The sequence below is a fragment of the Ranitomeya imitator genome, chromosome 5 (assembly GCF_032444005.1).
Source record: "Ranitomeya imitator isolate aRanImi1 chromosome 5, aRanImi1.pri, whole genome shotgun sequence".
Lineage (NCBI taxonomy): Eukaryota > Metazoa > Chordata > Amphibia > Anura > Dendrobatidae > Ranitomeya > Ranitomeya imitator.
Window position 1 is genome coordinate 105,451,004 of NC_091286.1, and position 26,090 is coordinate 105,477,093.

At 41.6% G+C, this 26,090-nt stretch overlaps 2 protein-coding genes across 3 annotated transcripts in view; both read left to right on the plus strand.

Moving 5' to 3' along the window:
• The window catches only part of SLC8A1 (solute carrier family 8 member A1), a 469,783-nt gene that overhangs the window by 264,297 nt on the left and 179,396 nt on the right, over positions 1–26,090 (plus strand). The gene's annotated exons all lie outside the window — the stretch shown is intronic.
• On the plus strand, positions 17,241–25,258 carry LOC138681480 (uncharacterized). The gene is made up of 6 exons (XM_069769004.1): positions 17,241–17,400; positions 17,503–17,709; positions 17,806–17,952; positions 18,062–18,178; positions 18,418–18,807; positions 23,486–25,258. Exons 1-6 carry the CDS (start codon positions 17,346–17,348, stop codon positions 23,515–23,517), a joined length of 948 nt encoding a protein of 315 aa, XP_069625105.1. The 5' UTR covers positions 17,241–17,345; the 3' UTR covers positions 23,518–25,258.

A 26,090-nucleotide genomic window follows, 5' to 3' on the forward strand; every position in this document is an offset into this window, starting at 1 on the left:
TGTGATTTGTGAGAAGTGGAGTTTTGGCAAGAGACAGCGGTGGGGCTGTTGACAGTTCGAGGGGTGGAGGCGGGGCTGGGGTGGAGCCTGGGCGGAGTCTTAAGGGGCCCTGAAAATTTTGCCAGTATGGGGCCCTGAAATTCCTAGTGGCAGCCCTGTTCATATTTGACGAATAGTGAAGTGATCGGCCAAATCACGTGTCTTATTTGTCCCTCATACAGTCAAAGGATTGGAATTACAGATATGATTCCTTTTATCGAAGGAAATGTATTTTCTATTGTTTTCCTAGAAATATTTTTCTCGGCTTTTTCCAAGTAAGCAAAGACATTTCTTTTAAACAAATTAGCATAGTGATAACCTCCAGGTTTCTGTGCTGTTTTCTACGTGATGGAGGTAATTGAAATTCCGGATTTCAAAGGCTAGTAGTGTGACATCTCACTATCTAGGTAATGCCATACTGTTTTTAGATCTAATCTACATAATGGATGACATTAAAAACTGGCTTCTAGCTTATAGGAAAGTGGAAGGCAATTGCCTTCATAAATAATACAATGTGGTAGACGACGTGTGCAGCAATTACATATGATGATGACAGCAAGTAACGAGTATGAAATAATAATAATAATAATAATAATAAAAATAATAATAATAATAATAATAATAAAATAGAGATGGTGACGAGCAAACCCATTCTGTTGGAAGAGTAAAGAATTTTCACAAAATGTGCATGTAGGAATTAGGTGGTCGGAAAGTTGATGCGTATTAATTATGTTGATTGCACATTTTTTGTGAATAAACTATATTCTAATGAACGCTAATGTAACAGCAGCGTGTGTGCGGCAGGCTGGCTCGGTGGTTAGCACTGTAGCCTTGCGGAGCTGGGTTTCTGGGTTCAAATCTCAACAAGGACAACATCAAATAAAATTATCCAAAACCTTAAAGGAGATATCCGGTACTTACCGGTAAATAAAAAATAACAGGCATGTAGTTGCTAACAAAGGCAACTACCTGACTGTTGTACGCGGTGCCGGTCATTGACCGCTCCTGCCGGATATTGAGTTGCTCCCTGTAAACAAGGCAGTGGTTTCTCTTCCTGTTGACAGGGCGGGACTAGCGGTGTCATGCTGATTGCCAGCCGGCTTTCAATCAGCATAATACCAGCAGTCTTTCCCTGTCAACAGGAAAAGAAACTCTGTTGACATGACATCATTGATCTCTCCGCTGTTGGAGAACGGCCCGGGCACAATAGGTCGGTAGCACCTACCTGTCTATCAGTGCTTAGACAGATTTTTTTTTTAACGTCCCGGATATACGGTTTGAATTAGAAAAAAATATGAAGCAACTAGTCTTGACATATCATATTTTTTTAATCTACGGCTCTTATATGTCCCCATGGTTCTAGACCATAAACTTTATCATTTTATATCTCCTAGTTTTTGCTAACTTACCAATAGTAATATACCATTATATACTGAGAAGTAGGGGACAGATAGATAAAAGTGTGCAGAGTTACCACTGTTTTGTACTCCAGCTGTAATAAAAGCTGCGCCGGAGTAAGATGTATCTTAAATTAATTAGAAGGCTTCTCCTCTCTTTCGTGAATCTTTCAGCTGCCGTGTGCCACGGTTTTCTCCAGGCACTGATACACATTTTTGTTTTCATTTACACCACTTTTGTGCTGTAAATTGTGATGAATTTATTGAATGCGCTTGACCATGCACCATCCCGCTTGAGAAAAGTGGAAAAAGTTGGCCAGGGCTGGTGTAAAAACACCAAAAGTCACAATATTTTTGCACAACTTTGAGATGTGCCAATATTTTGCGACTTTTCACGTGTATGAAGAACAGTGCTTTTTGAATTTGCCCCTTAGACTACACAGGGTTAATTAGTGTCATGAGGGCACTAATTGTGATCACCTGGTCACCTCTACATGCAGACTTAGCTGTGGATACTTCGTTTTCCAGATCCCGGGGGTTGTCCTAACCTTCAACCTTTAATCCATGTACAGGGATCTGGACTTCCACAGGGATTCTTAGGCTGGGCCATGGAGTTAGCTACTGTTTGGTGGTGCAAGCAAGCGATAAGAATGGTCAGACAGCCGGGTCAGAACCAGAAGGTACTCTGGTACAAAATTATAAGTTGGGTGAAACATCAGTAAACTATCCGACTTCAGAGAATGGGAATAATCAGAAGAAAAAAACAGGAGCAGAGCAGTTTAAACCAGGACAGTAACGCTATTGACTGGCGGTGGGAGTCAGAGCTTCAGGGGTTTAAATAGCTGACTGTCCCACCCAGGGCTCTTAGAAAGGAATGGTTAAACCTAGACTAAAATGAATCCCATAGCTCCATTTAAAAGCAGCACCAAAAGTCACATATGTTACAGTTAGTCTATATGCATGGAGACATTGGGCTGAATAGGGGCTGTGGGCATGAAATGGTAGGGCATTTTTAATCAAGATTGTTATCAAGGTTGCTTCATTTTTATTTTAGAATCATTGGAGCAATACAAGAAAGGGGTTGTCAGCTGCACATACTACAGGTGTTAATACAGGTGTATGTGTAAATCTATTTCATGCATATATCATGCCCACTAGCCATCGCATTTGGATCTTGTGTCCATTTGGGCTTCAGATTCTGATCCTGGCTCACATGGGACTAAAACAATGATAATAAGTAAGTCAGGAGCTGTATATTGGATATAACGCACGTATTGCTGAGCGAACGTGCTCGGATAAGGCTTCTTTCACACTTGCGTCGGTACGCAGCCGTCGCAAAGCGTCGGCGGGATGTACCGACGGACATTGTGCGAATTCGGCACAACGTGGGCAGCGGATGCAGTTTTTCAACGCATCCGCTGCCCATTCTAAAGTCCCGGGGAGGAGGAGGCGGAGTTCCAGCCGCGCATACGCGGTAGGAAATGGCGGATCCGACGTACGAAAAAACGTTACATTGAACGTTTTTTCATGACGATGGTCTGCCAAGACACGACTCATCCAGTGCACGACGGTCGCGACATATGGCCATACGACGCGATCCGTCGGAAATACAAGTCTATGGAGAAAAAACGCATCCTGCGGGCACATTTGAAGGATGCGTTTTTTTCCCAAAACGACGCATTGAGACGGATATAAAACAAGTATCAAAGTAGCCTAAGGTGTTCTCCGAGCACGCTTGGGGCTGCATGTCTCGCTGGTTTTCGACAGCCAAAACACATGCAGGGATTGCTTGACGTGCTGGGATTGTTAGGCTGTCGGACAGCGCGGGGACTCGAACATATTATTCGAGCACGCTGAAGTCTTTCAGTTAGCACCTGAGCAGCTCGGAGAACACCTTACCCGACCACGTTCTCTCATCACTAAATGAACGGGATCACGGCTAGGATGACCCCATTTCATTGCTAGTGGCAAAATGCGGGTGTATCAGATATGAGTTTCTCAATGCAGCTGGACTCATCCAGGCATTTGGCGTTATGTGCCGTGATATGAAGGACTGTCATTTCTGGAGTTATACCATTAATATCATTTTATAATGAAGCCATGAACACAGAAGCTTCATAGTAACCCCTCAAAAATACATTTCTCTGTGTGTATCACTCGGCTTTTAAACGACTATTTTTAATACTTCAGCAACTTCCTTTCCCTAAAGACTATTGTCATGCCAACCATGACAGCTATACCATAATGATTTGAAGCCTGTCTCATTTTTATAAGGATTTCTATTGTTAATATAGAAGGTAGAAATAAACCGTGAGAATTTGCCGGAGTAAATGACAGTTAAGATTTATATTTAATTTTCTTGAATTAATTTTAGAAAAAATGGAGACAACCACCAACAATTGGTCGTCTAGTGTGGTAATATCATAGCAGCCCGTAGCAACCAATCATATCACGGCTTTCATTTTTTATTGTGCTCCTGAAAAATGAAATCTGTGCTCTGATTGGTTACTGAGGACAGCGCAGATTTTCCTTTAGACAGTTTCATAAATGTGACCCCATAGTAGGTGACGTAAATGGAAACTGGATCTCGTGGGGTCTAATTTCATATAGAGACATGTTTGGGAATAACATTATGGTGAATCTAATTATATTAAGAACAGATCTTGGTATTTATTTTTATAAATGGTCCTCCCCTTTAATAATTCTCACTTTCCATGATCCAACTGCTTCAAACCACTACTCGCCCACCTTGGGTGAAGCCCAAAGAGTTTAGCCCAATGAGATTTGCCTCTATGGCATCTTACCAGACTGGAGTTTTCTTCTGGGTTTTCCCTAATTTTCAGAATGCTTGAATCCAATCTTTCATTTATTGAAAGGTTTTCTTTATACATTTCTAGGTAAATCTAAAGCGATAACCTTTCTCAGGTTCAGGATAAATTGTCGTCAGGTGCTTTATACCCAGAGCGGTGGAGAGAAGATGGAACTTGGTCTAACGAGCTTGTCACACCGGTCCCTGCAGCAGGCAGAGAATTAATAGAAACCCCATCACTTGGCGCATGATGGGACTGATAATACATTCAGGGCTTTTGTTATTTCCTTGTCCTAATGTGACTTTTCATAGTAATTTAATGAATAAAAAAAAATGAAGGTCGTTTATTGCAGATTCTGGTTCTCTACCGCCTTCCACAGAAGTCTAATCAGCGGTGCGATCTCTCGAGACTGGATTTGAATTTCTTTTTTGCACTTTCTTTTACAACGTTTGGAATTTGCAAACACAGAGAGGGAAATGGGATCGGAATTGCATCTATTCGTGTAGCGTATGTCACAGATGCTAGAAATGGCGAATAAGGGTAAGGGCTCGTAACTGTATTTTCGCTCCAAAACATCGGACCAATGTTATTCTATGAGGCAGTGCACATGGCTGATTCTTTTTCCCTGACCGAGTAGGTCCAAAGTAAAAATGACGGGATGCCCGAGTTGGATCCAATAATTGGAACGTACTCATCCGTGGAAGTCAATTAGTCCGTGAAAAACGTCAGACTGCACTCGGATGGCATCTGAGTGCCGTCCGATTTTCACAGACTGATAGAATGGAGAAGATGAAGAACGTTTTTTTTCATCTTCTCCTCTTCCGAGGAAATCGGATCATACTATGATCACTCCCTGATTATACTCTGTATGATCAGAGTGTGAGTAGCACGATCGGATTTGGCTCGATTCTCATGAGAGAGCATACGCTGGTGTGACCTTAGCCAAATGCCGCATGTTTAAACGATAAGATGTGAGGTGGAAAAAATAGAATATAGCTTTATTTAAAGAGAACTGTACACACTGCTGGCTCCTAACTGGCCATACTCGTCCCATGCCTGCCATCGGTCGGGTGACTTTATGTGTATGAGTGCATTTGTGCACATTAACATTATAGGGTCAGTTTAAAAGACATGTGCCATCCGAAAATGCTGTATTGTTTAAATCAGGTTTTCGTGTTGAATTTATTGCTTTGTCATTTTCAGTCCTCCATACTACTATTTATATAAAAGTCACAATTTTCACAGCGGCCACTAAGCCTAATATTAATAGAGTCATACTTCCTGTTCTTTTCGGCAGTCACAAGGGAATAAGCAGCAATTGACTAGTTCAGACCCCATTCTCTTGTGCGGAAGCGTTTTCTGCTCATGCTCTGATCTGGGGAAAAGGTCACCGTGCAGGGAAGGGGAGAAGGTGAGCTGTGACTTCACCTATTGGATCCTGTGTTATCTGCTGTATACAGAGGTGTTGCCTTTCACTTTACTCCTGTCTGTAATGATCATGAGACTGATGGAAAGTCATCTGTATAGAGCAGGGAGTAGAATCTTAATATTAGGCCTATTGATCGCTTATTTTCCTTAGTATAAATAGCTGTATTCAAAATTTGAAAAAAAAAGCTTCAAATAAAAAAAATGATTTATTATAAAATCCTGATTTAATCAGAATGTATTTTTTTGGTGACACACTCCCTTTAAAGCTGTTGGTTGCCTATGAGTATTGTGGTTGGTTTATTCACTGGGCACACTGGTAAACCCTTGAAATGTTCATGATGCATTTATTATCACAGCGTACATTTGCAGTAGTGGGAGGGTCGGAGCGTTAGTTTACGAGATCAGATGGAGTAAATAGACAACATCTAATGCCCCTTTAACTGTGAATTCAGAAGTTTAGTGAATAGTCATTTTCTGTCCCCATTCTGCATCTCCTCCCATTATACGAGCTGCACGGTGCGCGGTTACCTAGCTACTACCGAGGAGTTATTGTTCCCAGATAAGTGCTGTTTACACATAACTTATTTCTCCGGATTCTTTTTGTTTCTGGTTTTCAGATTGAACAGTTGCGATGACAATTCTGATTACTAAATAAAAAAAGAAAAGCTAACAAACAAATACAATTGTGCCCATAAAGCCTTCTTTTGGAAGTGCCGCTTTAACACATCAATGCCACATCTACCGAAATCTGAAATTCTACATTCTAGGCTAGAATCACGTATACAGTGTTTCGAGCCAAAGCCAAGAGTAATCTAGCAGCAAAGTAATACTTCACACCATTAAATTCACTCCTGTGTGGTTGAGAAAAAAATTTCAGCCTGCGCAAATCATTCAAGTCTATGGGTGCAGGGAAAACATCAGACTGGGCTAAAAAATAAGTTTTATTGTGAAGTTATAAAAATTGGAAAATACATATTGTTGGGCACTACACACTGTAATGACAGATCAACGCGTTTCGACATGCGTCTTACTCGTGAGATCAAATCTCAGATCATGAATACGACGCATGTCGAAACGCGTCGATCTGTCCTAACAGATCCCAACCCCGCCCATCGCTGGAACCTCTTTTCCTTTTTCTAATATAAAAAATTTGGGTACGCTTAAAAGGAAATGTGTCATCCGCACATGACCCATTCTCTCGTCATTCAAGTCTGTATTTGATCATGATTTTGTTTTCCATGTCACCAGCTACGTAAAAATAAATCTGAAATCTCAGTGTTTCCAGTGATGATTGGGCCTAAAATTAAGTCATTACTTCCTGTTCTGTACAGAAAACTTTTCAGCAGTCTCATTATCATCACAGTCAGGGGCATAATAAAAGGTAACACCTTTCTCTGTGTAGTAGATAACACAGAACCCACCATTCGCAGAAGGCGATGTCACATCTTAATTTATCCTCTGAATAGTGACATCTCAAGGTCACAGAACATGTCCAGATAACTAGACGTCAAGCAACAGCAATCTCTGAACGCTGTTACTGCAGTTCAGCCAATTTGGCTTCCCCCCCATTATAATAAACAGAAAAATAATTAAAAAAAAAACAAAACAATTTGATGCAAAAAATAGGTTGGAAGAACTAGGTAGTTTTATTTAGTGAAAAAAGAGATGGTGCCTGTTAATTGTTAGAGAAGAAAACGAACGGCGCAGCGATCAATTGGTTACCTCTGGCCCTCCTTCTGGAATCAGATGGCGAGATATTTCCACTAACATAACATTTTTATTCCATGAAATATATAGATGTGTGGGGTTTGCCAGAGGTTGCCCACAGCAGGGTATTATGAGCAGGACACCCTGATAGAGTATATGGGCTGTGATGTGAGACGCTCTCCTCTGTAACTTTCCTCTAAGACATATTGGGTCTCGCTGATTGCACACTCCATCTCTGATAATCCAGTTTTCCACCTGCCGGGGCGATGTACTGCAGATGTTATCAGAGGAAATTCTCCAAGCATTGGCGGCAGATTCCATCGCCTGCACATCTGGCTCCCGGAGATAGGAACGTCTTCACACAAGTCTCTCAACTTGAAAAGTTTCTGAGAGAGGGATTAAGAAGCGTAGACATCCTGGATGTGCTTAAATGTCACAGCAAATAGTTTAATGTAGCCTGGGAGAAAAATAAACCGCAGCGCAGATTCGCCAGGTTAAGTATAAAACCCCTGTATCCATTATACTGAATGCCGGAAATATTTACACAATTAATTAGATATTTATATGTGGCGGTAATTTCCGAAGATGAAACTTCCCGGTCAGCAGCAAAACAAACTTGCTCAACTGCAGCCAAGATAATCCGTTCCGATGCCACGCTCATTATGTGCAATGTTTAGCGGTAGCGGAGTCTTTAGATCCAGCCATAAAAGCCACATCTGCTGTAGGTGACGCATTTTTCATTTAATTAGATGACTTCAGGCTCTCTACGGAAAGTAAAAGTGAAAGCTAGCCTTGTGATAATCTCATGCGTAAAAGATCACTGCTAAGGGTCTGTCTCCTCGGTACGTTGCTTCAATATTTCTCCAGGGACCGAGCCACACATGCCAATATCTAAAACCTGTCAATGTTTTATGTATGATGATTGACTTCAGAACTTTATTCTCGTGCTACACACATACGCTCCACCGTAAGATATCATTGCTTTTTTTTTTCAAAGTAGAGTAGATCATTGGGATTCGATTTTTGCAAGGAAAAAGTGGACACATTCTATTATTCTATGCTTACAGTATAATGGGGGAGGGATTTGGGGATCTCCTTCCGGCCCCATCTGGAAATTATAACCTTTGGATAGAACCTGTTATTGTTATATTAGTTTAATTTTACGCAGGTTTTTGACCCCTCTTCAATAAGCTCCTGCAAGCTCCCAAAGGACTGATAACAAGTAAATGTAACAACATTTAAAGGGAATCTGTCAGTAGGATCAACCCTCCCAAGCCATCTGTAGGACATGTAGATCATAAGAAGCTGAATAAAGTGATTCCTTGATATCTGTGATCTGATATCTTATTCCAAAGAAAGCAGTGTTTTTCTTATATGTAAATCAGCTGTTCAGGGCTATGGGCCGGACATAGATCTGCATGAGAATCTGCCTCCAGAGATTATTTTTAATGAAATGAGGTGTTACCAGCATGAGACATGTAACTAACACAGAACAGTAGAACTGAGCTTTCGTCCCATAACAAACATGTTAGCAGCTGCAGCTCTCATAGCTCTGCTGCAGCCCTCTCTGTCTGTGAGATGGAAGCTAAGAGGAACCTGCCGATGTGTCAGGTATAATCACACACAGCTCTGCAGTGAGATCAGGAGAGCAGAGAGCGGCCATTACACATCACACTGGTAAGGCCGGCTTCACACTCAGCGTATGAAAATACGGTCCGTATATTAAGGCCGTAATACGCTGAAATGTCCCGAAAATAGTGGTCCGTAGCTCCTCCGTAGGCAGGGTGTGTCAGCGTTTTTTGCGCATGGCATCCTCCGTATGTAATCCGTATGGCATCCGTACTGCATGGTTTTCTCGCAGGCTTGCAAAACCAACATACCGCTATAGAAATGATCCATGTGTCCCAAAAAGAAAAAAAAATATATATATACTGTCTATATATATATATATATATATATATATATATATATATATGTCATTAGACACATATATGTATATATATTAATATTTATTCCAGCGCTATACAGCTTGAAAGCCGGTAATTCAATTACCGGCTTTTTCTTTCTCCTTCTTAAAACCCGACATGATTTGAGACATGGTTTACATACAGTAAACCATGTCTTCTCTCCATTTTTTTTTGCAGATTCCACACTACTAATGTCAGTAGTGTGTATCTGCAAAATTTGGCCGTTCTAGCTCTTAAAATAAAGGGTTAAATGGCGGAAAAAATTGGCGTGGGCTCCCGCGCAATTTTCTCCGCCAGAGTAGTAAAGCCAGTGACTGAGGGCAGATATTAATAGCCTGGAGAGGGTCCATGGTTATTGGCCCCCCCCTGGCTAAAAATATCTGCCCCCAGCCACCCCAGAAAAGGCACATCTGGAAGATGCGCCTATTCTGGCACTTGGCCACTCTCTTCCCATTCCCGTGTAGCGGTGGGATATGGGGTAATGAAGGGTTAATGCCACCTTGCTATTGTAAGGTGACATTAAGCCTAATTAATAATGGAGAGGCGTCAATTATGACACCTATCCATTATTAATCCAATTGAATGAAAGGGTTAAATAAAACACAAACACATTATTTAAAATTATTTTAATGAAATAAAAACAATGGTTGTTGGAGTATTTTATTCTACGCCCAATCCAATCACTGAAGACCCTCGTTCTGTGAAAGAAAAAACATAATAAACCAACAATATACTTACCCTCCGCAGATCTGTAACGTCCAACGATGTAAATCCTTCTGAAGGGGTTAAAACATTTTGCAGCAAGGAGCTTTGCTAATGCAGGCTGCTCCTCGCTGCAAAACCCCGGGGAATGAGTCTAAATATAGATCAATGAGCTATATTTAGCTTCATTTGCGGTGAGGCGCCCTCTGCTGGCTGTTTATAGATCGTGGGAACTTGCCTAGAAAGCCTGGGAGCTTTCTAGGAAATTTCCCACGATCTATGAACATCCAGCAGCATGCTGCGATTTTGTACGGCCGTAGAAAGCCGTATAATACTGATCAGTAAAATACGGCAGATAGGAGCAGGGGCATATAGAATAATTATGCCGTATTTTTTGCGAGTTTTACGGACGTAGTTTCTGCGCTCTTACGTCCGTAAAACTCGCAAGTGTGAAGCCGGCCTAACTCTCCCATTCTATATAATAATCTCATGCAGAATAGTGCCCATAGTCCTGAACAGCCCATTTACATATAAGAAAATGTGAATTTCTCTGGACTAAGACATCCAGTCACCGATATTAGGGTACCACTTTATTCATCTTCCTGTGACCTAAATGCCCATATAGACGGCTTAGGAGGGTCGATCCTACTGACAGATTCTCTTTCATATAAATGCTAAAATGTTAGATAAATTTTGTTTCACCATAATTTTGATGCTTCACTCCATGGACAAGTTGTCAGCACTGTGCAGTTCTGCTGTGTTTTGCTTATATCAGCGTGATGGTGTGTGGTGTACTGTACAGACACATAACAACAGTAGCAAATTGTTCTATATAGAGGTGGCATGTATAGCCACAGATTTCACACAGGAGAGGTACAGATAGATAATGATAATTACTATTGATGAGTGAGTGTACTCGTAATTACTCAGGTTTTCCTGAGCACGCTCGGGTGTTCTCCGAGTATTTTTTTGTGCTCGGAGATTTAGTTTTCGTCGTCTCAGCAGCTGCATGATTTACAGCTACTAGCCAGGCTGAATACATGTGAGGATTGCCTGTTTGTTATGGAATTCCCACATGCATTCAGCCTGGTTAGCAGCCGTAAATCATGCAGCTGCTGAGACGACGAAAACTAAATCTCCGAGCACTAACAAATACTTGGAGACCACCCGAGCGTGCTCTGGGAGACCCGAGCAGCTAGTATACTCGCTCATCACTAATAATTACCTATTAGTTGGTAAGTTGTAAGTAGTGTATAATAGCCATGTCTCGTCAAACTCAATCTGACAGGTGCCCCGCCCCTATCAAAGTGTATCAAAATGTGTAACCCCTCCCCTCCCCTTGTCTGACGGCTGGTATCCAGCTGTCCCTCCTTGTTTGATTTCCCCTTTTGATATAGTTTAATATAGTTTAATTTGTTGTAGTTTTGATATTATTCCCGTATTTTGTGGAATAACACATGTTTATAATTATAGCCTAGTCGTGTATTTATTTTACACGTGGTTTATAACACCTTTTTCATTTGTTTTATAATAGATTTTATACGTAGCCCCGAGTTTGATTCTGTAAGCTTTTGTTTTATTCACAGTGTATCCATATAGTGAATAGGGCTGATGTTTCTGTATGCAATCCTACATCCTGTTATGTGAAAAGTATTCTCAAACACTAACTAAATGGTGAACATTACCTAAATTAGGTTAACTGTGGGTCAGAGGCTTATAGCACCTAGGTCAAGCAATTGTTGTTGTATTTGCGTACCCCATAAATGTTTATTCTCACAAACAGAAAAGTTATTGTGTCCTGAAGATGGCATCTGAGGTTATTTGTTTTTTGTATTAGCTTTCTCAGAAAACAGCTGTGTTATCTGAGGGTCAGATATTTTTGTACAAACTCATGCTGTTTGGTGATCTTTGTGAAGCAGAACTTTGTTTTATAACACATTTGTACTTGTATTGTACCTGAATTGATATTTGCTTTCTCTTTTTTGTGTCCTGAAGATGGCATCTGCAAAGTTATTTGTTATCTACTGAGGCCATTGCAAGTTGTGTTTATTCACATTGTAGCAGGTTTTATCCTTGTGGCTGCCTTATATACACAGAAGAGATATGCACCAATGTCACAACACAAGTTATAATATGACCCAATGTTACAACACAAGTAAGAAGCGGCGTGTTTTATACGAATAAAAACCAAAGACACGATATTGTAAAAAAAATTTAAAAGATTTATTTCTCACGATAAAACAACAGCTCAAATTTTAAGTTAGCTAACAGCATGATGCTGACAAATGCATCTTTGCTGTATCTGATAACGACACGATGAACAAATAACGGCGCCTGAAAATCTTGATGTCACAAAATCTGATACGGCTCGATCATTATTCTGCATGTCAGACGTAAAATTTTGTAAAATCTTCTTAAATGGAAAGCCTCGCGCTATATGGTATAATACATATATGCAATAATGACCGCATACACTGCTATACAAATCTTGAATTTGTGCGCTCTGATAACAATAAGAATAACAATTCTTGTTCAGGAATGTCACAAAAGCGCGTGGAAAGATAATATTATCCGCACGGAAGCCGTAACTGTCAAAAAATATGCCCGTCTTATCGTCGCAGAGTACGATTAATATCCAGTGGCGACCAGCTTGATTTGCCGGGTCTGTATTCACAATATATGCCGCGGGTCTCTGAGTCACTCTTTCTTCCGGAAGCAAATCACACGGAAACACACCGGCGAATATGCGGTCTGTATAATTATCGGACCGCGCTACAACTGTAAGCTGCAGACTGTCCATCGTTGCTTAATTAAAATCGTACAAGATCTCTCGCCTGTTATTAATTTCCAGAATGGTGTGGTTGACTGCAAAGACAATCATATTTATCGTGTGGGGTGTCGCTATCGCAAAGCGGACTTCAGCACGCAGATTACCTGTTTTAATGAGCGAGAAATGGCCTCCAGGCTCGTGATCAGGCGATAAATCAAAAGCAAATAGCGTGAAGCCAGCCATAAATTCTTCACGATCTATCGCCATGGCACAATCAGCCTTTTGCTTGCCCGATATATGGGCAAGCGCCATATATTCTCTGATGGCTAAATCAGCATTAAAATTAGGATTATAAGGCCTCGCGGGTATCTGCTGACCATCCAGATATAATGCCGCGTGATTGACGTGGTAGTGGTGAAAGTCCAGTGGGTTTTTTGTATAAGAACCGCTGAAGCCCTCATTATCTACAAACCCCAATATAACAGTTTTTGGTATCTGTCCTAGGAAGAGGTTCTCGTGGTTCGTGATTCGTGTCCCTGCGGCGATGCTGTACACTTTCAGGCATGTTCGGTCAACAGCGTACTTGGCTGTTGCTGCTAGGAGGGCCTGGCTGTGGCCGATTCGGACAGCCGGTGATACCTGCACTCTTTTCACATAGAGAGCCGCCTGCGAGATTTGTACCTTCAGCGGCTCGGCTTCTGCGGACATGAGGCAGAAAGTATCCTTATTTCTTGACAGTTTAACCTTAAGGTCAAGGCCGTTCAATATTAACTTTGGCTGGTTAAATATATCCCCAAATATGGGTCCCAAAAGGTCGATGGGTTTTGAGCGAGAGGCGGCACTGGCTCTTTTGATAAATCCCGCATTTGCGCCATCCAGGCGCCTGTCATTATGATGCCCCGCAGTGTCTTTATAGAACAAACCGGCTGTAAATTGCGATGCCAGCGTCTGTGAACTGTAATTTAAAAGGGTCTCTATGTAGGCTCTATAGCTGTAGAGATTGTCCGATTGTGAGATAAGTCGGTCTCCCAGAGTAATATCGACCTGGTTAAAAAGAGTGGCTAGAGGGTAGTTTATGAGCGCCACACGCGCACCATCGGCGATGGCCGTATTATCATGCTTCACGATGCGACAGCTTATGTACAGTAGCGTGTTGTTCAGATCATAATAATAATCACCACTACCAGATATGTAAAACTCCAACGGTCCATTGTCTGACAGAGCAGCAACAGGCTGTACTTCTACAAATAGAGATTTCTCGATACTTGTTTGAGTCGGTGGTACGGCAAAAATATCCAGTTCAGATTTTGCGCACTCTACAGAAGCGTCATGCAGGAAAGCCATGGTAACTGATTAGAAGATGTCGTCCGCAGAGCGTCTTACTCGTTTCTGACGGGGGCGTCTCTTGGATGTAGTTTTATTCATGAGCATCGGCGGTAAAGGAGGGCAAACGCGGCGCTTTCTTTTTTGGGCTTTTTTAGCGACATAGATTATCCCAGAGCCGTCTTGATGGGTTGGCGTATTTATCCTTTTCATAAGGGCAGTCGATGCGGATGTCACGGCATCTGCAGCGATGTTCCGGGCAGCAGTCCGAACGTGTGGTTTTACTAATTCTAAGCCTTTTCTGAAAAGCGGCACGGCGCGACGAAATAAACCTTTAAATAGTCCTGCCAGTCCAGAGCCATACATGTACTCGCTCCCGCGGAATCCCTCTAGACCGTGCCCCGACTGTGCAGTATAGTAGCGGGCATAAACAGCAGGATCTCCATACACCCTTTGAGACAGCATTTTATCGTGTCAATGCTGGCGAGGTCTAAAATGTAATCGCACTATACACTTGCCGTATCTGAATTTAACCGGCGTTCCCTGGTCCGACATGACTGTAATGTTTATGGAGTCAAAGTGTTGCTTGCACAGCGGTATGTAATCGGGCCGTGAGTAGCGCACCGTGACAATATCATTATCATCGCCGCTAACTTCTACGGTTCGTAGCAGTTGAACGTAACTGTCACCTACAAGTTGATGCTGAATTATATCAGTGTATACAAAAAGCGAATAAAAACCAGCCTTTGAATCGGGGTAAAAGCGGCGATTCCACGGCATTAAAGCAACGGGGGAGTCATCGACGGTCTGCAGGCCGAAAATAAATTTTAACTTAGTACCCAGAGTAAACTGTATAGGGGATGGGTCGGTCAGGATCACCTCGCGGCGTAGCTCATCATACCGTATTCTGTAGGCAGGCGTAGATAAATACAGCGCTTCTATTCGGGCATTGACCGCGCCAACTAGCTTAGGAATGGACGAGTAAAATCCTGATTTTATGTGATACTGTACTAAAGGTTCGCCGTGTTTAGCCGCGTAGAAGCTCCCTTCAAAAGCATCAAACGTGTTCCACGTATGGGGGTACTGTATTTCCGTTAACGCCACCTCATAATCTGCCGAAAGATGAACGGCCCGCGCTAACTTGGTATTGTACTCCGATATTGTGTTTTCAGGGTAGATTTTAATTGACGAATTACTGGGTAATGTCACGAAAAATGAGCCCGCTTCCATGGTTATATATCTGTCAACTCTGAGGCCGGGATCCAACTATTGAATTTTTCGGGGTAGCCCAGCCATTTGACAAAGCAATGACTCACACCCCTGACACGTTTTTTTCTCAAAATCTTTTCTACTCTGTAGACACGATCCTCATCCATAGGTATTTTTTGCAGCTCTTCCTTATAAAATGACCCCTCTACAGGCTCTCCGGCTAAATCACTGATTTTATAAAGGGGTTTATGAAATTTATTGGAGACGCCGGTGATTAAAAAAATCTCATCGCTGTACGTCTTCTCATAGCCCTTACAGAAGGTCGATTTATAGCGCGATATTCTCACATGAGAGCCGACCGTTAAAGACGGTTTAATCGGTTTATTAGTAATAGTAGAACTGTAAATATTGCGCCAGATTTGCATCACGTTTCTCTCTGACACAGACGCGGGACTACAGCGGATCGTTGAGTGGTACGTATGGTTGTAGCTATGCAGCAAATCCGGTAAAATATCAATATACCTAAAGGTATTATGATGCGTAAGATAGCGCCACATACGGGTTTTTAATGTGCGATTAAAACGCTCGACCATAGCGGCTTTTACATCATTGTTTGTAAAAAAGTGATGAATATTGTACGTATTACATAGCTGTTTGAGTGATGAATTTATAAATTCTTTGCCGCGATCCGTCTGCAGTTTCTTCGGTATGCGCTTATCATTTTGAAATATTAATTCGAACGATCTGGCGACACTAGCGCCTGTCTTGTTTGTCAAGGCTACGCACCATGCGTATCTCGATAGAACATCAATCACCGTCAGGATGTATTTGACATTATCATTTTCCCTTGAATAGTCAATTAAACTTACGAGATCCGCCTGCCACTGCGCATCAATGGCCGAGACGTAAATTTTATTTGTCAAAAAGCGTTTTCTAGCAGGCTTGTGTAGCGTGTAGGTGTCTTGCTTATTTAACCAGGCAATAACATCAGATTTCTTTATACCGCGTGCTCTTGCAGATCTAAATAATTTGTCAATACCCGAGAATGAGCCGGGTGCGCGGCATGTAAAATATTGTTTTTCTAATATGGCATCATACGATTTAGACGTCATGATTGATTAAAATGATTGTGGTTCGTTAATCAACAGCCTGCTTCTTTCAGAAATTCAGCTGTATAAAAATTCCTGTTTTAATCCGGATATATCATGCCTGAGTTAATGCATGCATTAATTGCATGTATGGTTGTGTTCTGGGTGTTAACAGCAGGCGTGTGGTGGGGGCGTAACTGGGTGTGTTTCTGGGTGTTAACAGGTGAGCTGGTTTCTGACACTCAGGATAAATACAGGTGGCTGGCCCGCTAAAGTACATCAGACAACCACCAGAAGTCCGACCAGACTAAAAAAAGCAAGCTATTCTAAATGTAAGTATATAAGACAGTTGTGTTATTATTCGCAAATGCTTAATTATATTTAACTATGCATCTCTAAAACCATAATTAAGGGTGTTATTTGTCTAATAAGTTAGTTTTATACTGGAGGATAGCTGCATATTTAGTATCGTTGTATAATATAGTTTTACTGCATAAAACATATTCTGTGGTACATAATTAATATAGAAAGACTTATCCGCGGGCAACTATTATAACATAATTTATGTAATACAGTAGTTAATAACTGTCAATACGCCCTAACTAGCGCCTGCAGCGTTTACTTACTACATGTGTGTTGTTTAACATAGACATATTTATAGTCATATTTATACAGTAGCGGTATATTTAGTGGGGCTGTGTAATATAGTTTTACCGCATAAATCATATTTGTGGCGCATAATTAATATAGAAAGACTTAGCCGTATTACCCATGATTTGCTTAGTATAAGAATATTTATACACGGGGAGCAGTTTATTTGTTGGGGTATATAATTGAGTTTGACGAGTAGTGGTGTGTGGATAATATAGATTGCGCATAAAATTTACACAGATAATTTATTTTAGATGGAATCCCAACATTTTTCGGCTTTTTCCAGTCAAGTTGCGGATTCGGTAATAGGTATGTTTCAAGATTTATATACATGTATCTGTTAGTGTCCCATTCTAACTAAGGGCTGTTTTTATATATTATCTTTATATTGTTTATTCTTTCTTGTTTAAGATGAATTAATCAGGACCATCCCCGATAATCTAGATGAATTTACCAGGAACACCCCCGATGCTGTAGATGAATTTATCAGCAACTATAGCGATGATTTTTTAAACGGCTTCAGCGTGCCTACTCTGGAGTGTGATACACCTGGAGCTGAGTATAGTAACACTAATGCATGTGTCGCTGCTGTGTGGGATTTGACTCAAGGCATCATAGGTGCGTTGTGTGACTGCTGTGTATGTATGTGTGTGTGTGTGTGTATATAGCTTTTAAGTATTTAGACGTGTAAATATATATATTAATTCTTTACAGATGTCGACATGTTTCCAGAACCAACCACCACGGAACACAATCAGCCGCCTGTTGAGGAACTGATGTACCAGACCCCCACGCCGAGAAACAGCCCTGATTCTAGAGCACCTAAAAAACAGCTCGGACCGGCGGGCAAAAAAGGGAGAGGTGAGAATCGTATGAAAAGTTTTTTTTTTTTTTTTTTTTTTTTTTTTTTGCACAACCGCTCTGCGAAAATCCACCACGCCTCTACTAAGGCCTGTATCTTTATTTATAGCTTGTAAACTGAAGCCTAGAAGAATTTTCACAAAAGAGAATATACCGGAGCTAATGGAGAGCATCGCAGAAGCTGCAGAAGACGCCACGGCAATCATTCACCACACATCGCTATCCCGTAAGTGTATATTTTGGTATACAGGCACAGTCTCTGTACAGTCAATGATGCACGTGCTTCATCATTGAGATCCATGGCCCCCACATATCTGACACATGTATAATCTATCCTGCAGCTAAGCGCAGCGGCCTGCGTCGGTCTCACACATATCTGGCACACGTATAATCTTTCCTGCAGCTATGCGCAGCGGCCTGCGACGGTCTCGCACATATCTGACACATGTATAATCTTTCCTACAGCTAAGCGCAAAGTCATGAGAAAAACACCTCCAGCACCTCTACAGCCGCTACAGATCACCGAGAATGGCGCAGCACAAGCGTGGCCGGCGATACAGACGGCTAATGGTTCTGTTAGAGCATATCCGCTATCACCGATCTGCGTGGTGCAGGACGCAGGAAACCCTGTACCGTCGGACCATCGTGAAATACCCCATTCAAGTACCGGTCAGCCATCGACAATCCGTGTGAATGACCCCGCGCCACTATATCCAGAAGTGCTCGAGGCACCCCGAAAACATAAGCGGAAAACAAAACATGTTACAGAGTCACCAACCGCATCCTGCGCCGTGGGTGCAACAGCCACGATGAGTCGTGAAGAGTATGATCGCGAGATTGATCAGCTCGCTGATGGTAAGCAACCATCCATAGAACCGCTCATTATACGTATGTCCCACACTATGCAACCGTCAGCGCCATGTGTAACGGGTCCTGCTAATGCCTCTGGGGCCGGACCCTCAGGACCCTCTAATTTGGGTGACATATCTCATGTCTGTGTATCTAACTCTGTTAATGTTAAGAAACGGTCAAAGAGGTCGCGGCCGGATGATGTTAAGGGGTGTAAAGAGCTTAAGGTGTGTAAAAAGCCACGGATTCATGCGCCAGCTATAGATCTGCAGCATGAATCCCGCAGCTGGGACCCCGTTGAAATGCTTGTATTTCAGGAACACATCGGCCGCTACTTACGCTACAAACGCTGGGTCCCCAAAATAATGTTTTTTTGCGATACTTTTGAAAAATTATTATTAACACAAAACCCAACACAGGCTAATAAGTCCGAACTATACGCACTTCGGAGCCTGCTGCTGGATGGCGAGATAACAACTACAGCGACCCCATTATGACTAGATATGGTCGGCTACGGCATGCATAAACCGCCTAAACTAACACTACCCAGGTATAATAGGGCTAGAGTTATAAAAAGGGCTCTAAAATTGTTGGTCAGCGCTAGACGGGCGCTATGCTCTAGGAGGCGCCGTGGTGCCATGTGTCCTGCAATGCCTCTACAGTCACCACAGATGTCGTCACAAGAGTCAGAACAGCACTCACATAGTCCAGGCAGCTCTGCAGATGCCGCACAGGCATCTACACAAAATTCACAATCCGCAGACGCTGACGCTGCTGGTAATGTGCGGCGCCCCGATCATACAGTATTTTTGCAACACATCCATCATCATGAAAGGGCCCTCCGCAATTTCAACGGTCATATACATACAGATCATTTTAGATTTGTAAATTTGGAGCGTGTACGGTCATTTGAAGAGGGCTTGAATATTGTTCATGAAGGCATTCAGGCATTACTGGATAGAATCATCAGGGACATTGAACCTGGCGACTTTGTACAGTTAAGGTTTGATGCCGGTGATACTTTAGACCCTATTTTCACTACAAAACAAACCCGTGAAGATTTTAATTCCGAATCTTTTTTAAATGCTGTTGCCCGCGCACTTCAAAGTAACAGTGAATGCATATCATCCAATTCGCTAAAGCTAGTCGTCACCATCATTAAAAACCGACGCGGTGGTGTAAAAAGGCGCTTGAAATCTATAGCGAGCAGTCAGATCATTAAACAAAAGAGACAATGGCTGTATGATTTTAACAATTACAAGTCAAATCTGTGTTTGGCTGTCAGTGTGTGCGCCCTGATGGACGACACGGATGTCAGTGATGGTGTTTTACTGAACCGCTCTAAAAACATACACGCAGCACTGGGCATCCCTGATGATCAATTAGTGAGTTTTAGCGACATCCCTGCATTTGAAAAATATTTGGGGGTCACCATTAAAGTACTGTACTATAGTCAGGGCGATTGGCGTTACTTTGAGAGCGGTAATACAGCTATTGGCAAAACCGTATTCATATTGTTCCATGATAATCACTACTACGGTATCAAAAATATGAAGGGTTTTATCGGCGCTAAGTACTTTTGTGAGCTCTGCAATTCAGTGTTTCACCACAAAAACAACCACTCCTGTCAGTATTTTTGTAAAGCATGTCAGAGAGAGAATTGCATAGAAAGCGGTGCCGACCAACAGCCCAGATGTCCTGTTTGCAGAGTTTATTGCCGCTCGAGCGTGTGCCTAGATTATCACAAACAATTTGGATTAGGCGACCCAGCATTCTGCAGACTTAAAACATTTTGTGATAAATGCAACCTTTTTGTCCCCAGAAATAGTGAAACAGAGCATAAATGTAATGGTTTGCGCTGTCCTGTATGTCGCAGACATATAAATAAATTCGATGCCCATCTTTGTTACATGCGGAAGTATGTAGCACAGGATGAGTCAGATTGCTATATCTTTTATGATTTTGAATGTATGCAGGAGACAGGCACGCACATCCCGAATTACATTTATGCTACAACGCTGTATGGCCACCCCTCCTGGGAGTTTGAGGGCGATACCTGTACACATGACTTTGTACAGTTCTTTACAAGCGGTAAATTTTCAGATCATACATTTATTGCCCACAATGGTGGAAGATATGATGCATACTTTATTGTTAAGGAACTGATTTCTGAAAAACTACAAGTACAGTTGATAACCCAAGGTGGCCGCCTCTTGTGTGTGTCGCTACCCGATTTGTCTATAAGGTTCATAGACTCTCTAAATTTTATCCCCATGAAACTCAGTAAATTACCACAGGCCATGGGCTTTTCAGGAGGCAAAGGGCATTTTCCACACTTTTTCAATACCAGAGAAAACCAAAACTATGTAGGTCCCATACCTGATGTAAAATATTATGGGGTGGAGTACATGTCACCTGGTGAGAAGGTAGAGTTCCTGGAGTGGTATGAGACACAGGTAAATACAACTTTTGACTTCAAGGCCGAGCTAAAATCTTATTGCAAACAAGATGTTGAAATTTTGAGACACGCCTGCGAGATCTATAGAGAGCGTATTATGCAGATGACGCAGAAAAATGTTAAAAAATACTGTAAGCGTCAAAAGCAAAAGATTGTAGTGCGCAGATGTGTTGATCCTTTTCAGCTCATCACCCTGGCCTCGGTGTGTATGACAATGTACCGGTTTAAATTTCTACCAAAAAAGACAATCGCCATTTTACCGGGTGATAATTATCACAAGGCAAAAAAGCGCTACTCGACACCCGCTATACAGTGGCTCATGTATGTAGCCCACTCTGAGAACATCGACATACAGCACGCTTTGAGAGGCGGTGAAAAACAGGTCGGGAAGTATTTTCTAGATGGCTATGCCTATGTTAGCGGCCAGCACATAGCCTTTGAATTTCAGGGGTGTTTTTACCACGGTTGTCCCGTGTGCTATAATGAAAATGACACAAATAAGGTCACAAGCACGTCCTACGGCCAGTTATATTACACCTTTTTAGCTAAAAAGCGTTACTTACAGTGTTGCGGGTACACAGTAAGACTGATGTGGGAACATGAGTGGAATGAAATGGTTGAAAATGATTCTAACCTTCAAACATTTCTTCGTCAGATGGAATTCCCCGCTCCTTTAGACCCCCGTGATGCGCTTTATGGCGGGCGAACTAACGCCATTAAGCTCTATCACCATCTGGAAGAAGGGGAGACTTTACACTACTACGATTTCACCAGTCTGTACCCCTTTGTAAACAAAACTAAAACATACCCTGTAGGCCACCCAGACATCATCTACGACAATTTTGGATTCATTAAAAAATACTTTGGCATTGCTAGAGTCAAGGTCTACCCGCCGAGAGATTTATTTTTTCCAGTTCTACCGGTAAAACTCAACAAAAAATTAATGTTTCCCCTTTGCTACACATGCGCTGCAGATTCCCAGGCAGATATTTGTGCCCACAGTGATGAAGAACGGGCGCTGACAGGCACCTGGTGCACTATAGAGCTCGAGATGGCGATAGAAAAAGGGTATCGGATCGCTCACATCTATGAAATATGGCATTTTCCTAAAACCACTGATGATCTGTTTGCGCCTTACATTAAATTACATCTTAGGGATAAGCAGGAAGCCTCTGGTTATCCTAGCTGGTGCACTGATGACGCCAAGAAACGGCAGTACATTGACTCTTTTCTTGAAAAAGAAGGTGTCCAATTACGGCCTGAAAATATAGCTGTCAATCCTGCTAAGCGCCAGATCTCCAAGCTTTTCTTAAATTCTTTATGGGGAAAGTTTGCTCAGAGATCTAATCTATCATGTACCAGCATTGTTAGGGATCCAGATGAGCTTTTTAAGTATTTGTTCCTGCCTTACTATGACATTTCGATGTTACATTTCCTTGATGATGACACCGCAACCATTAACTGGAAATATGCAAAAGGCCACCACACACTCAACAAAAACACAAACATTTTTATAGCGTGTTTTACAACAGCGTATGCTCGGTTAGAGCTCTATTCGCTGCTGGACCGGCTGCAGGAGAGGTGCCTTTATCACGACACAGACTCAGTTATTTTTGTACAGAGAGATGGTGAGTGGCAACCGCCTTTAGGCGATTACCTGGGGGAGCTGACCAGTGAAATACCCGATGGTACACACATCACAGAATTTGTATCCGCGGGCCCCAAAACTTACGGCTACAAACTCAACACCGGTAAAACTGTCTTAAAAGTTAAGGGGATAACACTAAATGTTGGTAACTCTCAATCTATTAATTTCAACAGTCTGAAAGATCTAGTTCTGGACTACCCGCGCAATTCTGCCGCAGAAACTCAGAAACGTATTGTCGTACAGCAGGCGTCCATTGTGAGAAATAAAAAGTACTGGGATATTGAAACAAGGCCATTACGCAAAACACAAAAGTGCGTTTATACAAAGCGGCGACTATTAGACGATTTCACAACATTACCTTTTGGGTATTAGTCGAGTATTGTGATGGATACGCGTCTGCAACACCCGTTCTCGTGCATTCTAGCAGGCCCGTCTAATTCTGGAAAGAGCTATTTTGTAAAACAGCTGCTATATAATATTGAAGCTAATTTTTCTCAGAAACCTGATAATATTGTATGGTTTTATTCGTGTTGGCAAAAACTATATGATGAAATCTCTCTCTCTTTTCCCCACGCCAGATTTGTGGAGGGTCTGCCGAATACATTCGTAGATGACGAATTATTCCCACCGGAGAAGGTGAATTTGGCGATTGTTGATGATCTCATGGAGAGTGCTAGTGAGAATTGTGAGATAGAAAAAGCCTTTACCAAGTATGTGCACCACAGAAATCTCAGCATTTTCTACCTGGTGCAAAACATATTTTGTCAGGGCAAGAAAAGCCGTACGATAAATTTAAACACAAAGTACATGGTGCTTTTTAACAACCCCCGAGATAAATTACAAATTTTAACTCTAGCTCGTCAGATGTATCCCGGAAAAACACGTTTTTTCCTAGAAGCTTTTGAGGATGCCACGCGGGAGCCTTACGGGTATTTGCTTGTAGATTTGAGAGCTAATACTCCTGAGGATCTGCGTTTAAGGACTGGGTTGTTTCCACCCGCGCTGCCCGCTGTCTATGTTCAGAAGAAAAAAACTTCTAAAAAGTGAATTTTACCAGGTATCAGACATTCTACACTGTGGTCGTTGTGATGTAAAGATGTCTGAGAGGCTCCGGCGTAACTGGGCTCTCTTAAAAACCCTAGTGAAAGCAACCCCCGCTGTCAGAAAGTCTATTTTGCGCGATGCAAGCAATGATTTAATTACAGCCATAGGCGAGATTGCTTTAAATATCTTAAAAGGCAGGATTCCGCTGAAAGAGCGCCAAAAAGGTATATTAAAGAAGTGGCGTAAAGCTATAAGAACCCTGAGCGACAGGTCTCAGCCCATAAAGAAAAAGAAGCGCCTACTAAAACAGGCCGGCGGGTTTATCGGTCCTCTTTTAGCTTTTGCAATCCCAATAATAACAAGCCTGATCGCCGGAAGATAATGGAGCATACAACGAAAATGTATCTAGTCCCCAAACAGGAGCTAGACAAACTAAGACCCGGTACTACAGATAACATACGCGACAGTGTTATTCGGCGCCTTGATGGTGAGATTAGCGACATTTTACAGCGTCGTGACATTCCCGATGATGTGAAAATTAAAATGTATAGCGCTGTGCTACAACGCTACTTGGTACATACGAGGCACAGCTCAAAAGAAGTAACGGCTTTAAATCTCGTTAGCCCTCCTGATCCTGGTCAGCAGCAATTGCCAAATACCGACTCTGATAAAAATCATGAGATCGCTGAAATTGTCGGACATATAAACCAAAGATATAAAAAGAATGCTGAATTTTTACTAAACAGGCTGCTGCAGAATAAAAATGTCACAGCATGGAATAATAATGCTGAATTTATTTTCAAAGGATCCGTAATACCAGGGTCTAACTTACTGGATTTGGTACGTAGTACAACGCAGAGTCATGCTCTGAACAGTAGAAATTTACCACCGGGTTGGGATTCATTTATGCAGGCTATGGCCGAACTAAATATGCCGTCTACAGTTGTGGGTAACCCCGCTACTAGGAAGCTTTTAGATGAATTAAAAATTACCAACAGTGAGACACGCTCTGTATCTACACCGCTGAAGTTAGCGGCGTCACCCCGTACAATTCAATCTTTACATTCCCCGTCATTAGGTACCACACGTGGAACTTTGCTACCTAAAAAAAGGTCTCTACCGCTGCTACAAACCATGTGGCTCACGATGTAAAGAATGTACTGGATAAATGCTGTACACGCCTTGTAACGCTATATTAATTATTTTGTAAGAAGTGTAATTGTTCATTGTACTATTTAATGTTTTTACTTTTTATATCCTGTAAGAATTTTTTATAGTGTTGAAATGTCTTTGAGATGCTGTTTTATTGTGAGAAATAAATCTTTTAAATTTTTTTTTACAATATCGTGTCTTTGGTTTTTATTCGTATAAAACACGCCGCTTCTTACTTGTGTTGTAACATTGGGTCATATTATAACTTGTGTTGTGACATTGGTGCATATCTCTTCTGTGTATATAAGGCAGCCACAAGGATAAAACCTGCTACAATGTGAATAAACACAACTTGCAATGTCCTCAGTAGATAACAAATAACTTTGCAGATGCCATCTTCAGGACACAAAAAAGAGAAAGCAAATATCAATTCAGGTACAATACAAGTACAAATGTGTTATAAAACAAAGTTCTGCTTCACAAAGATCACCAAACAGCATGAGTTTGTACAAAAATATCTGACCCTCAGATAACACAGCTGTTTTCTGAGAAAGCTAATACAAAAAACAAATAACCTCAGATGCCATCTTCAGGACACAATAACTTTTCTGTTTGTGAGAATAAACATTTATGGGGTACGCAAATACAACAACAATTGCTTGACCTAGGTGCTATAAGCCTCTGACCCACAGTTAACCTAATTTAGGTAATGTTCACCATTTAGTTAGTGTTTGAGAATACTTTTCACATAACAGGATGTAGGATTGCATACAGAAACATCAGCCCTATTCACTATATGGATACACTGTGAATAAAACAAAAGCTTACAGAATCAAACTCGGGGCTACGTATAAAATCTATTATAAAACAAATGAAAAAGGTGTTATAAACCACGTGTAAAATAAATACACGACTAGGCTATAATTATAAACATGTGTTATTCCACAAAATACGGGAATAATATCAAAACTACAACAAATTAAACTA

Excerpts from the sequence above, each read along its gene's own strand:
- LOC138681480 (XM_069769004.1), top strand. The coding sequence starts at position 17,346 with ATGGAATCCCAACATTTTTCGGCTTTTTCCAGTCAAGTTGCGGATTCG. Across the intron at positions 17,953-18,061 it reads GGCGGGCAAAAAAGGGAGAG|CTTGTAAACTGAAGCCTAGA; the intron begins GTGAGAATCGTA and ends CTTTATTTATAG. Across the intron at positions 18,808-23,485 it reads GATTGATCAGCTCGCTGATG|ATTTGTGGAGGGTCTGCCGA; the intron begins GTAAGCAACCAT and ends TCCCCACGCCAG.